The 16,696-nt window shown below is 45.7% G+C and overlaps 1 protein-coding gene across 1 annotated transcript; it reads right to left on the reverse strand.

Moving 5' to 3' along the window:
• Positions 1–3,583: 3,583 nt before the first annotated feature.
• On the reverse strand, positions 3,584–9,234 carry Krt24 (keratin 24). The gene is made up of 8 exons (XM_006971806.4): positions 8,564–9,234; positions 7,403–7,485; positions 6,189–6,345; positions 5,782–5,943; positions 5,558–5,683; positions 4,749–4,966; positions 4,467–4,546; positions 3,584–3,786 (listed from the first exon to the last, which is right to left on the reverse strand). Exons 1-8 carry the CDS (start codon positions 9,188–9,190, stop codon positions 3,683–3,685), a joined length of 1,557 nt encoding a protein of 518 aa, XP_006971868.1. The 5' UTR covers positions 9,191–9,234; the 3' UTR covers positions 3,584–3,682.
• Between the last annotated feature and the right edge of the window lie 7,462 nt (positions 9,235–16,696).

The raw sequence follows: 16,696 nt of genomic DNA on the forward strand, positions 1-16,696 counted from the left end.
CAAGTTCGATTCCCAGCACCTACCTGGCGGCTGTAGCTCAGGGGACTGAGTATCTCTGACTTCTTCAGCTCCTCACTCAACTGCACACACCTGCACATGGACAACCACACATACATCATAGAGAAAAAAAAAATCTCAACAATTTGAAAGGATGGTTGCTGCGCTACCTCAGCATTTCCTTTCTTCGCCAGCATTTCAGGTAAGGCTTGATGTTACCGATGAGTACATTCCTTTTAGAAGGTTTTGATCTTTTTACCCACCCTGTTATCCAGCGTCACATTTGACTTAGAGATAATAAGTGATTTCTTATTTGTGACATTTTGTTACTGTGGGAGTTGACTTGGGCAACATTGCTGGAAGCACATTTCAGGTGAGTTTTGTCCTTCTCTTTGTCTCCTCTTGTCTGACCTACCTGCTGATTCCATGAGGTCACCAGGCAAGTTCGGCCTTGTTCCTTAGAGCCTGGCATCCTTCACACTCTTTCCAGCCGGCTGCCAGGCACCTGGCCTGTAACCTCAGCGAAGACAGATGACATTTCAAGCTTTCTCATCCTTCCTGTCCATCGCCCCTTAAGATCACAAAGACGAGAACAGCTCTGTGAATCTCTGAATTAGAAGTTGGCATTAGGGAAAAATCCAGTTGCTGCTAGCCGTGGTGACAGCCGTGGTGGCTCTTCCTTCTGGCCAAGTTCACCGGGAGGGAGGGCCACTCCTTTAAAAGTCACTGGAGAGCTGAACTGCAGAGCTCCCATACAAACCCTTTCCTGCTGTGAAGCACAAACATCATTTTTGGACAGGGAATAATGTGCAAACACTAAGTTCTTAATGTCTTATTCAGTCCTCTAAATGAATTTCATGATCCAATGGGATTCAGTAGCTTATTATTAAGAATGTCGCACACTCTAAGGGACGGGTTCTGTTGCAATGCTGTACCTTGGTGCACACAGCTGGATTTTTCCTTGTGCAAACGACCCTTTCATACTAACGCATCCTGGTAACACTGGCCAAGAGAGCAGGGCTCTCACTCCAGGGAGTTTTCTGAGTAGATTCATAGTTTGCTTTAATAGAAGGGTTGAGGGTGCTGGAGACCACGGGTCACATCAGTTGTAAATGTAGGACTAGGTAGTTAGGACCCACAGCTAGAAAACCAGCTCTGGGAAGACTCCTGGTCAATGGCTGGATGGGGTGGCTGGATGGTGCTGCACAGGACAGACTTCCACTTCTGGAAACATCAAGGCCTCATCATTTGGGTCATGTTTCTACTTGGGTCATTCTTAACCTTTGGGTAGAACTCTCCTGAGTTTTCTTTACTGTATCGAGGTAATGAGAAATGCCTTGGCCTCTTACAATGCCACACTTTTCAAGATATGACCTTACGCTTAAGTTGTCTCTCTTGGTTCCGTGGTGGGTGACTGAACAAGTTATAGGTACCTGAGTGTTTTTATTTTTAAGCACAGAACACAGATTTATTCAAGAAAAATGAAGAAGAACTCCCAAGCGTAGGAGGGACACCAAAGGAGGAATTCACTGAAATTCATTTTAAAAAAGATTTTTATTGTATTTTAATGATGTACATATGTGTGTGGTATCTGTATATGAGTGTAAGATGCCTATGGAGGACAAAGGCATCAATCAGAGCCCCTGGAGTTGGAGTTACAGGTGGTTGTGAGCCACCCAATGTGGGTGCTGGAAAATGAACTCAGTTTCGTAAGAATAGTACACGCTCTTAAACATCTGAGCTATCTCTCCAGCCATGATGTTCATTTTTAATGTTTTCTTCAATATGCTTAGATTATGAAATCCTACATTTTCAGTTGTTTTTGATGATTAAGGTTGACAGTCTGTAATTCTTGGTTTTATACTTGAAGTTATTGGCTTTGTGAACCAAGTTCAGGTTCATTTGTGTGTGTGGATGTGTGGATTCAAGGTCTCTTCTTTGGCCTGGAGATGACTGATTAGTTTGGACTGGCTGGTCAGGGCAGGTCAAGGATCCATCCACCTGTCTCTGCCTCCCTCGTGCTGGAATTACAAGTGCGCATACCATGCCTGGCTTTTAAGAATATGAATTCTAGGGACTGTACTCAGGTTATTTTACCGGCTGAGCCGTGGCTCCATCCCAGGCTTGGTAATTTTAAATTTGGTTCTCTGTGTCATGTTTTGTGAATTTTTTTTTCCTTCCAAGACTGGCTTATGGAGTTGTTCTCCAAGTTGTGAATGAAAAAATATGAAATTTTTTTTGTGTGTGTGAAGTACTGTTAGGTCTTCAGCCTGGTTTTTCCTGGGGCCTGAACCAACCAACCAGAACTCTTTGGTTTTTATCACCCAGACAGAGTTCTGAGCCTTTAGAGATGCCTTGCAAATGAAGGAAGGGGGTCATGACCCCCACCTGTGGGGTAACGGTCTCCAGTGTGGACAGTGGGGAAAAGAAATACCAGTTCTACCAACTGGTAAGTTTTGGTTAGAGTTCTGGCTATAATTGGCAAAGGAACAAATTGCAAACATTTCTTCTCTTTGGGGCTTTTAAAGTGTTAAGAAATCAGATCCCACGTCACACGTACAACTGTCTTTCTCTATGGTCTTTATTTGGTCATTTCTTAATATCTCCATGCACATAATGTCTCATTTCTGTAATGTTTGGCAAATACTGTGTAACCAAGTCCTACACCAATCTTTTTTTTTTTTTCTTTTTGAGACAGGGTCTCATGTAGCTCAGGCTAGCCTCAAACTTGCTATGTAGCTGGGGATGACATTGCATTCCTGATTTTCCTGCCTCTGCTTCCCAAGTGCTGGAATTTATAGGTGTGTGCCACCATAGAGGGCTGAAGTTCTTTACCATGAACACTCTTTAGTACCTGCTGTCTTAATGTTTGGTTTTCCTCTCGCTGACAAGGTCAACTTTGTACTGTTGTTCAGACAGGGTCTCAGTCTGTAGCCTTGGCTAGTCTGGAATTCAATGTGTCACCACCCGGAACTTGTGGCATTCCTGCCATTTCAGCCTCCTGAGTGCTGAGATCACAGGTGTGAACAGCCACGGCCAGCTGTGACCTTATTTAAGTACTTGGCATAGCTTGCGTGTCTTTTTCTAAACATATGAAACACTTGTTCAGTGATTGACATAAAGAAATAGGCATTGATGAATTATAAGCTGATCATTCTAATAATTTAATCCTTGTCTGTTGGCTCCAGTGTTAGGGATATTGAGGTCTGCTTCCGGCTATGCTGTTATTCTTGTCTTGTGTGATGTTAAAAACCCGCATGCTAACTGGCTGATATCTTCACTTAATAAGGAAGTCATCAATAGTGAATAATTAATTCATTATAAATAATAAATAGTGAATTAAGGTTAATAACACAACAATGAGCTGTCAATCATGACTTCATCCCTGGGTAAAACATTAATTTTTTTAGGAACATAAATATCCAGGAATGACTTTGTTAGTTTGCAGAAGTAAGTTTATTGAAGCACAGAGTCAGCCAGAGCCAATTTCTCCCTTCCACTTTTTAAAGAATGTTCTAATAAGAGAATAAGAGGATGCAGGAAATGGGCTGGTCAGCTGATTTTGGACAGCACGTTTTCTCAGGAGTGAGCCCTCGGGATGGATGGTCAGGCTGGTGTGGCTCTTCACTGGCTCCCCCACTCCGTGGTTTCCTTTGACAGATGCTTCTGCTGATCTGGAAACTGCTTATTTTATCCTCACTTCAGAAATATTGCTGACTTGGGAGGAGACAACTTTGCCATCTACCACTTCCTCTATGATGGTCTTCGTCACTCTTGTCTTGCTGGGATCTGAAAATCACGGGACCGAGAGGTCAGTCTGAAAATGGTCACTGAGGCCCAGAGCAAGAGAAAGAAAGTCTGTGCTTGCTGATTGTGCCCTCTGCTTAAGATATTGTCAGCAGCTGTGTACATTTTAACATTTATTTTTAAAATGTGTGTGCGTGTGCGTGTGCATGTGTGTGTGTGTGCGTGTGCGTGTGCGTGTGCGTGTGTGTGTGTGTGTGTGTGTGTGTGTAGGTAGGTACACATGCACTTATGTGTGTGCATGTGGAAGTCAGAGGACAACATCGGCTATGGTTTCCCAGGCAACATCCACCTCCTTTTTTTTGAGTCAGGGTCTCTCACTAGCCTGGAACTTGCCAAATGGTCTGGCCAGTCAGAAAGCTCCAGCAATCTACCTGTCTTTACCTTTCCCCAGCCTTGGAATTTAAGTCCATAAGTCTGTGACACCATGCCTGGATGTTGGGTTTTTTTTGTTTTGTTTTATTTTTCCCCCATGTGTTCTGGGCTTGAACTCTGGTCCTTATTCTTGGAAGGGAAGACTTCTGACTGAGCTGTTTCCCCAGCCCAACAGTAAAAAGATACAACATGTAAAACATGCTTTTCATTGTAAAATACTCTTCAGTGACAATCCATTATAAAACACTTTTAGATGGCAACATTGTCATCAACGTTAAGAAAATGTCTACCTTTTCTTTGGCCAGAACAGCTCCCGGACATGTCACTCAATACCACATGGCTGGATACTAAGTTTCGATAATCACATCCTCTGGAGGCAAGAAGAAAGAATGGCATTTTCCTTTGTAGTCTGCTAAGGTGGGAGAAGTTCTCCAGCTCCCGGAGGCCCCAGGGTGCAGCTTTGGGTGTATCTGTTGCTACCTTACTGCCTTCTAAGTCCATGCCCTCCCCCTCCCCCATTCCCTCTTTGATTTCCCAAGCCCACCTCATGCATCTCAGCGGCTTTCACTCACCCTCCCTCTCCATTGAGGAGGCGCCGATAGGTCTCGATCTCCTCCTCCAGGCGTGTCTTGATGTTCAGCAGGCATTCATACTCTGCGTTCTGGCATTGTGTCTCACCCCGAATCTGGCTGAGCTGCTCCTCCACATTGCTAATCTGTGTCTGGATGCCAGACAGCTGAGCCATGTAGCCAGCTTGTGTGTCAGCCAGGGTCCCTTCCAGAGAGCATTTCTAAGATAAAGAGAAAATAAACAGTCATGTTGAAAATAAGTCCGTGGATGATTTGGGAAAACGTCTGAGTTTTGTATGAGTAGTATGCTTTCCTCTGCTATGGGTACAATCTATATTGTCGTTGCTTCTTTAACTTTCCTCGGCACAACTCAGATCAAATCTTTAATGGAAATAGAGTTGTCCTGTGTGTGCATGTGTGCATGTGTCTGTGGAGCCAGATGTTGACATGTGTATCTTCCTCTGTTGCCCTAGACACTTCAAGACAGGGCCTCTCACGGCAACTGGAGCTCACCGCTCTGGCTAGATTCGTCAGGGATCCATCTGTTTCCGTGCACCCCGCATCCCCAAGTTTTCACATGGGTGCTGGGGATCTGAACTGTGGTCCTCACACTTGCACAGCAGACACTTTCCCTGTAGAGCCATCTCCCCAGCCCCAGAGAGCAGCAGCATGCCTGACTCTTTATGCAGACAAAACAGTTTTCCTTCTTCTGTGTTTATGGGCTCAGTGGTCATTTTGGCAAAGGAGGACAACTCATCTGCTTAACTCTTTGTTGGAGAGTGAAAAACTAGCAAACAACTGTCGGGACGTACCAGGGCCAGCTGGGATTGAAGCTCAATTTCCAAGGCTTGCACGGTGCGCCTCAGTTCCGTTATCTCGGTCTTAGCAGAGTCGGCCGCCCCAGCGTCTGTAGAGATTTGGGCTTGCAGGGATGCACTCTAAATGGAAATCAAGCACAGTTGTCATAGGCTGCGGCAGCAGAGGTGGTGGCCCGTAAGCAGGGCTGCAGATGGAGGTTCTTGGTGCAGCACCATACCCTCTCGTTGAACTGTTTCTCTGCTTCCTGGCGGTTCTGCTCAGCCAGCGCCTCGTATTGCGTCCTCATGTCATTCAGTAGTTTGGTCAGGTCGGTTCCTGGGGCAGCATTCATCTCTACTGTCACGTCTCCTCCAGAGCTTCCTTGCGTGCACTTCATTTCCTAGCATAGAGGGATTAAAAAAGGCGCCACAGTGATGCGAGTGTAAGCTGCCACTTTCTAAAGCATGCGTCACTGGAAACATCTGAAATGGCGACAGCCCCGGGGGAACTTCAAGATGCAACATGCTCTCTGGCCATTGGATGTGTGGGGAGTTCATTTAGTAAAACCCAGTTTACTTCTGTAGACTAGATATCATGGAAAATACGGACGGCAGGGCTGCTCATGCATGCGGAGCCCATTCCTACCTCCTCATGGTTCTTCCTCAGGAGGACCAGCTCCTCGGTGAGACTCTCGATCTGCATCTCCAGGTCAGACCGAGTCATGGTAAGGTCATCCAGCATTTTCCTCAGGCCATTAATGTCGGCCTCGACACACTCCCGGAGGTGCATTTCATGCTCATACCTGGAAGGGGTACAGAAAGGCAGGTGAAGGGGACTCATCTCAAAGTACCACTCTTTTCTTTTCTTTTCTTTCTTTTCTTTCTTTTCTTTCTTTTCTTTCTTTTCTTTCTTTTCTTTCTTTCTTTCTTTCTTTCTTTCTTTCTTTCTTTCTTTCTTTCTTTCTTTCTTTCTTTCCTTCCTTCCTTCCTTCCTTCCTTCCTTCCTTCCTTCCTTCCTTCCTTCCTTCCTTCCCCTCCCTCCCTCCTTTCCTTCCTTCCTTCTTTCTTTTTTTCTTTCAGAGACAGGGTTTCTCTGTGTAACTTTGGTGCCTGTCCTGGATCTTGCTCTGTAGACCAGGTTGGCCTCGAACTCACAGAGATCCACCTGCCTCTGCCTCCTGAGTGCTGGGATTAAAGGCGTGCGCCACCACCGCCCGGCGTGGCCCTTGGCCTTTGCGGGGAAATTCTCTGACTGTTGAACTACATCCCCAGCCACCTCTAACTATTTTGATAAATAAAATTGGCTGAGGGTTTTTTTTTGATAATTTTTAAAAATCTCATAAAGAAAAATAATTTCTAATATTAATTCTAGCCATGTACAGTATTTTCTAAGAGTTATCAGCCTTAGTTTCCTCTCTCCCCTCCCTAATTCCTCCCTTCCTCCCACTCTGTCTTGTTTTTCTCTTCCCTTCCCTTCCTTCTCTTCCAGCAGTGGTCTCTAAAATTCGCTCCTGTGAGCCATGCGTGAGAGTTCACTCTTGTAACAGCAGTCTGGAGCTAGAGGCAGGAAGGTGAAGAGTTCGAGGCCAGCCTCAGTTCCATAGAGAGTTTGACTCTAGTCTGGGCTACACAAGCCTCTGTCTAAAAACAAAACAAAACAAAACAAAACAACAAAACCACCAACCCTCCCCCCCTCCAAACCAAACAAATAGTAAAACAATAAAAGAAAATCACCCACGTTCACCCCTGGTCTATTTCTGAATTTAGGTCGTGATCCTCCAAAGGGCTTTTTCCCTCAACAGTTGGGCTGTGTTTTTTAGTCCCTATGGTACGTGTTTTCAAGGATTTCGCGTGTCTTACTTCATCCTGAAGTCATCCGCGGCCAGTCTAGCATTGTCGACCTGCAGAGTCATCCTGGCATTTTCAACGGTGGCTGAAATGATCTAAGAAAGAGGGAAGATCGAATCCTAGCTGATCTTTCCTTCTTTCTTTCTTTCTTTCTTTCTTTCTTTCTTTCTTTCTTTCTTTCTTTCTTTCTTTCTTTCTTTCTTTCTTTCTCTCTCTCTCTCTCTCTCTCTCTCTCTCTCTCTCTCTCTCTCTTTCTTTCTTTCTTTCTCTCTCTCTCTCTCTCTTTCTTTTTTGACACCTACCTGTGAGGATAGACATCTCCTGTGTTGTTAACTCTTAAAGGGGGTTGGCCTGTAGACTTACTTAGCCGTGGCACATGTACACTTAGCATCACCTATCTCTGCAATTGGAAGCAGCTTCCACAGTTATTAGGGTAGACAAAGGATACTGCTTTATGGAATGCTGTCCTCTGCTTATTTCTGCTTTTTGGAAGATCAGTCATTTCCTCACTGACTGAAGAAACTAATGTGAACACATAATTTCACTTAAAAACATACGACTCATACATCTATGGCTGAAATTTTCAGTTTATTATGCAGCATTTCACCGGATTCTATAGGAAGAATAATCCTAACGATGAATCCAGAAAGACATAAAAAATGCACAAACCTGTCAGAATGAGTCATGAAGTAATTAGGTCACACTAATTATCCATTGAGTACAACCACTCTCATATACTTGTCAGTTGGCTAACTATCATTGTATGAATTTGATACTCAAATTTGAGATTCAGACAGAATACTGTGGTTGTATGTCATATGCAGGACTGCCATAATTAAGATACAGGAGGACCCATTTTGCACACGTGACTTAACATTTCATTACTGAGCCCTTGAGATGGCTGAGCAGGTGAGGACACTTGCTTCTGCTATGTCTGAGCTGAGTTTGAGCCCCGGGACTCAACGGTAGGAGGAGAGAACCAGTGAGCTCCCGTGAGTTGTCCTCTGACTTCCACACCTGTGCCACGGCATGCATGCATGTCCCCCACTCCCACCCCTACACACAGGTGGACACAAGTACACACACAAATCAATGTAAAAAGAAATTCATGGTAGTATACGATCTGAATAAAAGTGAAAGGCATCACATAAGTGCACAGCTACGGAGTCCCACCTGGTTCTTCAGATCTTCCATGACTGGCCAGTATCTGCTGTAGTCTCGCCCGGCTTCCCCTTTTCCAGACCCGTGCTTGCCATACCACTCCTTGATTTTCGTCTCCAGGTCAGTGTTGGCCTCCTCCAGGGCTCGCACCTTGTCCAGGTAGCTGGCCAGCCGGTCATTGAGGTTCTGCATGGTTTGCTTTTCACTTCCAGAGAGAAGGCCGCCATCACTGCCACCGACACCACCAAGGCCACCTCCCATACTACCTCCATAGCTAGAGAAGCCTCCACTACAACCCCCGCCAAAGCCAGAGCCTCCACCAAAGCCAGAACTTCCACCAAAGCCAGAGCCTCCACCAAAGCCAGAACCCCCACCAAAGCCAGAGACTGCTCCAAACCCACCCTTTACCACGCAGCTACCAAAGCCCCCTCCCGCGCCACTTCCGAAGCCACCCTTAGAGCCTCCGCCCAGCCCACAGCTGCCGCTGCTTCCCTGGAAGCCCCAGGAAGAACCTCCCCCCAACCCACAGCTGCCTCCACTGCTGAAGTGGCTTCCACCTGCCCACACCCTGCTGCCCGTGGCCCCGGAGGAAGAGGAGACTCGGGAGGAGCAGGACCCTCTCTGAGCTGAGCAAAACATGCCGTCCCTGCCGGTGCTGAGCTGCCTCTAGAGACTGGGAGAGGTGGAGTAAATGGCCTGTTCTAGTCTGCCCCTTGGCCTTATATACACACCAGGAGGGTGTTCCTTTTCTCTGTCATTTCCTAATCCCTGTTACAGTTTTGTTAATCCCTAATTGGATAATTTCTTTTTCATGAACCTACTCTACTGGCTCTTTTTATGAGGCTGGGTCAGACATTAGAAAAAATAAGGTGGAGCCAATATCTTTTTTTTTTTTTCTTTTCGGAATTAGTGTTTTAATCTTTGAGAGGTTTTGATGGCTGGTAATTCCTTCAGAAAATGTAATTCCATTCGATTTGCTTCATGATTTCCCAACGTCAGAGTGTATCCCAGGTTACTGAATGTAATTAAAACCCTCGGTGTGATGAGAGAGAACATTTCTCAACATGTAGCTTTTTGTTTGTATTGTTATCAAAGTCAAAATTAGCGTTAGCACCAGAATTGATTTTGCATTTAATGAAGCTCTCCCCTCTTTGATTTGGTTATTTCTTTCTTGGTAATTTCAGATGAACTGATGCATTTTCCCTTTCTTTTTTTTCACAGTTGGTAAGAAAAGTTAATCATATATTTCCCTGTGACTATTGTTGGACACGCTCATTCAGGCAGATACTGAGAATGACCGGACAAGGCTTCAGATTGTTCTAGCATAGGACCAGGGTGAGGCCGCAAATGCCTCATCCACGCCTAAGATTCAGCTCTGGTCCTCCCTGCCCCACTTCCCATCTTGAGATAAGGTCTGGTATAGTCTAGACAGCAGAAGAAGCACTTGCCTTTCTGATCCTCCTGCCTCTAACTCCCGAGGTCTGTGATTATAGGCATGTGTCACCACACTTCGTTTTGTTCTGGGCTGGGGACGGAACCTGGGACTTTGTGGTCTCTAGGCAAGCACACTACCAGCTGAGAGATACCACCAGCTCTCTCTTCTAGTCTTAAAAGCAAGACATCAAATCTTCAGAAATGGAGAGGAACCGATGCTTGCTGCTCTGTCTCTGCTTTGAAGGCCACTGGAAAAGAGGAATCTGAAACTGCTGTTAATATACAAAGGAGCCACTTACACGTGGGGAAATCTGGAGTGTGTTCCAATCTGTCCAGTCTTTGCTTAGGTTTTTCTGTTTTTGTCTAAGGGATATTTAGAAAAGAGGACCTTCATTTCTGAGAACTCATGCTATGGTTAGGATCATCATCTCTTTGGATCTTCAATTCTGGGACCTTCCCTGTTCACTTCCTGCTTTGTGTTGTTCTGTCCTTCTGTGGTATAGCTATTTCCTTTTCTCGTGGCTACTAGTTCCTCTGGTTTAAAAGTGTCGCTTTAAAAGACTAGCTGGGTGGTGGTGGCACAAGCCTTTAATCCCAGAGCTTGGGAGACAGAGGTGGGTGGATCTCTGTGAGTTCGAAGCCAGCTTGGTCTTCAGATTGAGTTCCAGGACAGCCAGGACTACACAGAGAAACCCTGCCTAGAAAAACCAAAAAGACAACAAACAAACAGAGGCTAGCCGTGGGGCTGGTGAGATGGCTCAGCAGATAAAGGTGCTTGCTGCCAAGTCTGCCACCCAAATTTGATACTTAGACCTAAGTGGAAGGAGAGAATTGATTGCTGCAAGTTTTCACCCGACCTTCAGAATTCACCGCTGCGTGTGCACACTGGAGGAATACACACATACAGAATAAACACGTGTAAATTAAAAAATAAAGAAGATCACCAGTATTTGACTCCACTTGCATTAAGTTCCCGAAGGAGTCAAAGTCATAGACATAGACAGTGGCTGGGTGGGGTGGGGGGGTGGGGCGTGCCACAGCAGCTGTTGAATTGGTAGAGAGTGTGAGCCTTGCAAGTGTGGCAAGGCCTCTGTGGGTCAGTTGCACAGACATTGTGAGCGTGCTCAACACTGTTGAACTACAAATGTCAAGTGATTATGATGGTAAGCTTGGTGTATGCATTTCATCACCATTTTAAAAAGGTGTCGTTTGTAAAGGTGTCAATGCCTATGAGTCTTCCTTAGCTCTATACTCAAGTGACTGAGTTTTCCTAGTTGAAACGTTCTCCCTTATCTTGGCGGTCTTTTAAATCTTGGGTATTCTTTAATTTTTGTCCAGGCTTCTTCCTTCGTTAACTTTTCCTTAAGCTGTTCTTATTGTGTGTCCATGATTAAATTAGGTGGTAATTACCTTTATTATTTGTGTGTGCATGCACGTGGGCTAGACTGGCTGGCCAAAAAGGCTCACGGGTCTGCCTGCCTCTACCTCCCTCCCTGTACCTCCCTTTTGGCATGGGTTCTGGGAATCAAATGCAGGGACTGGCAAGCGAGTGAGTGTTTCGTCCTTTGTAGATTATGAAGTGGGATCTTTCCACTCTGATAAATTGGGCTAAGGAGGTTTTAAGAAAGGAACAAAGGTGAGCAAGAAATCTGATGGAACTTAGAAGCCAAAGAGCCCCGGGGCAGAGAGCTTTATGTGAAAGAACAAGAAGAGACAGCATTCAAAGGCATTGAACTTCTCCTCTGTGTTTTTGGTGCTTCTGTAGATGTTATCTGTGCTGGAGGCTTTTGATGGCTTCATTTATGATGTGTTTTAGGATATCCGAACCTTCGGCTCTTAACTGAGGAAATATGGGATGGAGGTGTTCTTTTTAATTTGTGTTAGTTTTTCTCTTGATATGTTTTATAATGCTGGTACCCCTCCCTCCCTTTCCCTCCCTCCCTCCTTCCCTCCCTCCCTTCCTTCTGTGGTTCTCCTTCCTTGGGATCATTGGTGTACTGGTCCACGAGGGTGGAGGGAGCAGAAGTGAGGAACAGGGTTTGGATGGCTGTGGGTGTGATGGAGACAGCCCTCTGGGAGATGACTTCAGTGAATCAGCTCAGCTTTATTCCAGAGTATAGGAATATATAGGATTGTGGAGCCTGGGGACAAGCTCTAATTTGCATTAAGTGGTGCGCTCCTGTCATAATGCTTCCTGTGTGGCAGCAGGGCCCTATAGCAAAGCTCCTAGTAGAAGTCTTAGTTGCCGTGTGTGCAGCAGGGGAGGAGTCTAGCAGGAACTGTGCCAAGGGTCATGCTAGAGATAAATCAGGCATCTGGGCTTAGAGATGGATTCAGATAAGGTCAGTCCTCTGGGCCTAGAGACATTCTTTAGATAAGAGCAGGTAGACAGCAGGAAGTCTCGATGTGGGGTGGGGGCCGGGGGCTGGAGAGGGAGTCCTCATGTTGTCGAGCTTTGGAGAGAGCTGCCAGGCCATGATAGACTGCAACCTCTGGCTAGCAGGGCCTTCCAAGTCCGTCCTTCCTTCCTTCCTTCCTTCCTTCCTTCCTTCCTTCCTTCCTTCCTTCCTTCCTTCCTTCCTTCCTTCTTTACTTATTTGCAATTCTGGGGTTCCAACCCAGGGACCCAGGGAGTTGCACATGCTGGCAATGTTCCACAGTGCTCAATGTTCTTAATTGTGTGTGTGTGTGTGTGTGTGTGTGTGTGTGTGTGTGTGTGTGTAACCAGTTGTGCAGAAGAAGAGTGTAGAGGTCAGAGGTTGACTTCAGAAAGACTTTTTCTTTCATTTCTCTATACTGCCATCCTTATCCTCATCGTCATCAAGACAGAGTCTCTTACTGAACCTGGACTTCACCATTTCAGCGGCACCAGCTGCCCTGCAAGCCCCTGGGATCCACCTGTCTCCGTCCCCCCAGTGCTGGGGTTACAAGTGTGTGCAGGTATGCCTGGCTTTTATGTGGGTTAGGGGACCTGAACTAAGGTCCTCGTGTGTAGCAAGCTCTTTCTCCATGGAGCCATATCCTCATCTCTCAAATTAAGTTCTTAGGAGATTCTTCCCTGGGTCTTTTCAGGATGGACCATTGGGGCAGGTGTTTACTGATTAAAACAGCCGTTCTGCCTCCAATGCTTTGAGTGCCGGTCAGTGTAGAAATGAACGCACAGGCAAGCTGCAGGGCTTCCTTCTCTTCCTTAGTCTCCCTGAAATGCATTTTCACACTTTCTCCCAGCTGCGGCTGTGTGGCTTTTCCTCTACCTATGGAATATCTTCAGGAGACTGATCTAGAGTCTGTGATTTGCAAACTGTCTAGTGTATCTACAGGATTAAAGGCTTTGAACCACACATTTAAATACAACTCTGTTCTGGGCTGAGGCATTAGGATTTGTTAGTAAACATTGCTCCCCATTGTTTCCAGACACTCTCACGTGTGACACTCACTGTATTTGCAATAAGGACCCGCCAAAGATACCAAATTAGTTCTTGGCATTTTCTTCAACTGTAATTGGAAGCATCAAGAACGTAGTGAGTTTTCTTTTTCTTTCTTTTTTGATCCAATCTCTTTATTGTCAGGTTCCCCCCTACCCATCCCACCCCCCCTACTTTCAAACCTATAGAAAAACCCCAAGCCTAGGAATGCCCTGGGGAAGAAGGGCAGAATGTGTTCTGCCCTTTGGCCCAGGCAGTGCAGACAGGGAGAGTGCACGGGGTAAGGGTAGGCCAGGAACTCCACTTGCAAAGGATGCAGCACTCACTGGCTGGGATGCATGGGGAGAGGAGTGCCTGCTGCCAGCTTTCCTCTGGTACCCGCTACAAACTGGTATCCAGAAACGAGTGCCTGGCTTGAGGCCTGAGACAGTGATGCCCTCCTTCTGCTGGTGGCCGTTTCTCCCGCTTGCTGCAAGGCCCTGTGTAGTGAGTTTTCAGTGGACGAGAACATTCAGAAGGGACAGTCTGGGTGTCTAGCAGCTAGCCAGGGGTTGTCTGATCCCGGAGAGCTCAAAAGAAATGGCCAAATTGCAAAGGCCAGGGCTTTAAGCCCAGTGATCTGCCTGAGCTATGTGCTGTTTTGACCAGTGAGGAAGTGTATAAATGACACTTCTGATAGGGTATACTCTTTGCAGAATGACTTGCAAATAGTAACCATCTTTTTTATAAATTGTTGGCAAATAGATACTGGGTATTTTTATTTTTATTTTGTTCATTTCAGGTGTATATGTTGCATGTTTTTGGGTCAACAAGAATCCCACCTTTGGATGAGAATGGCTTATTGCTCATGATGAATCTTTGCATCACTGAGAATGGAACTCAACTTATATATCCTGCCTGTCCTAGAGAATATTCTAGTGTGGGTTTTTCATACAAGGCACATGACCAAGGTAGGCAAGGGGAGTACTAGTTCAGAGTATTTATCGACTGTTACTAAAGCTTTTGGTGGTAGATGATACAGGGGAAAAAAGTGCAAATGGGACAGGAGCGGATGAGCAAGGTCACTGGTCCATTCCTGTGCAGAGTCATTGTTTATAATAGTGGTGTCTCCAGGTTCAACTATTTGAAAGAAAAAAAATGTTTTGTCACAGTGTATGTGCTTAGAAGTCACTCAGCAGTGTCTATCAGTTGATTTCAGTCCAGTGCTACTCTGGGGCGCCAGTTACAAACGACCAATAAATGAAGAGCAGACTGGGGCCAGTGAGAGGGCTCAGCAGTTAAGAGCACTGGCTGCTCCTCCAGAGCACCCAGGTTCAATTCCTGGTATCTACATGATGGCTCACTTTATCTGTAACTCCAGTTCCAGGGGATCTGGTGCCCTCTTCTGGCCTCTGTGAGAAGTGCATGCCTGTGGTGTACAGATGTACACGAAGACAAAACACTGATACACGTTAAAAAAAAGAGAGCACACATTATACCTCATGACTATTTCTCCTCCTTCGCCTCTTTGCTTTTTCACATTCTTTATTCTTTCTTTCTCTTTACTTGAGTCTTCTTTAATTTTTCTTAGTTTAGCTATTTATTTTTGATTTTATCCTCCAAGAAATGGATTGTTACTTTACAGCTAATATTCGCTTATGAGTGAGTACATACCAATGTCTTCTAGATCTGGGTTACCTAACTCAGGATGATTATTTTCAAGTTCTATCCATTTGCCTGCAAATTTCCTGATGTCAATGTTTTTAACAGATGAGTAATATTCCATTGTGTAAATATCGATGCTTAGGTTGAGGGGCATCTAGGTTGTTTCTAGTTTCTGGCTCTTATGAATAAAGCTGCTATGGACATAGTTGAGCAAGTATGCTTATGGTAGGATGGAGTGTCCTTCGGGTTCATGCCCAGGAGTGGTATGGCTGGGTCTGGTGGTAGATTGATTCCCAATTTTCTGAGAAACCACCATATTGAAATCCAAAGTGGCTGTACAAGTTTGCACTCCCACCCATGATGGAGGAGTGTTCCCCTTGCTCCACATCCTTTCCAGCATGGGCTGTCACTTGTGTTATTGATCTTAGCCATTCTGACAGGCGTAAGATGGACTCTCAAAGTAGTTTTTATTTGCATTTCCCTGATGGCTAAGGACGGTGAACGTTGTTTTAAGTGTTTCTTGGCCTTTTGTGTTTCCTCTGTTGAGAATTATTTGTTTACATCTGTACTTCATTTCAAAATTGGATTATTTGGTTTGTTGATGTCTAGTTTCTTGAATTCTTTATATATTTTGCATATTAGCCCTTCTGTCAGATGTGGGGTTGGTGAAAATCCTTTTTCCATTCTTTAGGTTGTCATTGTGTCCTGATGAGGGTGTCCTTTGCCTTACAGTAGCTTTTCAGTTTCATGAGGTCCCATTTATTAATTGTTGATCTTAGTGCCTGTGCTATTGGTCTTCGGTTCAGGAATTTGTCCCCGGTGTCAATGTGTTCAAGGCTATCCTCCACTTTCTCATCCACAGACCCAGAGAGGCTAAGTTACAAGGAGGGTTTAAGCGGGGAACACAAGGATCTCCCTGGGAAGGGGAGCTAGAATAGATAAGTTGGGTGGACTGTGTGGGTCTCTTTACTCCTTGGGGATTGTTGGCTACTGGTCTGCCAGGGAGGAGGGAGCAGAAGCGGCGGCGAGCAGAGTTCAGAGGGCTTTGAGTGCTGTGGAAGTAGCCTTCGGGGAGTCAGCTTCAGTGAGGCAGCTCAACTTTATTTCAGGGTGAGGGGAATACGTAGGATGGGGACAGCAGCGGGGCGTCACCTGATTTGCATTTGGCAGCACAGTCCTATCATACAGGGGAGCACAATACCTAGTTATCATGTGGATGTTGGTGGGGGGGGGCAGGAGGATGAACATTTGCAGGGAACTGTGTCAAAAGATAAATCAGGCACCCAAGCTCAGGGATCGCTTCCAAACAAAGTCAGGCACCCAGGCCTAGAGACACTATCCAAATAGGGTAGAGAGGGAGTCCTGCTGCAAAGGGGGTCCTCCATAGTACCCCGAGCTCAGAGAGCTATTGGGATATGGTGAACTGCGATCTTCAGCAGCAGGGTCTTCCAACAGGATGGGTTGGGACCAGAAGGGATCAAATGGGATGGGGGAGTAAATGCAGGGAGAAATGACTGGAATTGGAGGGGGGGACATTTTGGGAGTTAGTTGGAAACCTAGTGCAAGGGAAACTCCATGGACTCTACAAGAGTAAGCCTAGAAAGACTCCTAGTAATGGGGAACACAGAGCCTGAACTGGCCA

This window comes from Peromyscus maniculatus, chromosome 8 (genome assembly GCF_049852395.1).
Source record: "Peromyscus maniculatus bairdii isolate BWxNUB_F1_BW_parent chromosome 8, HU_Pman_BW_mat_3.1, whole genome shotgun sequence".
Lineage (NCBI taxonomy): Eukaryota > Metazoa > Chordata > Mammalia > Rodentia > Cricetidae > Peromyscus > Peromyscus maniculatus.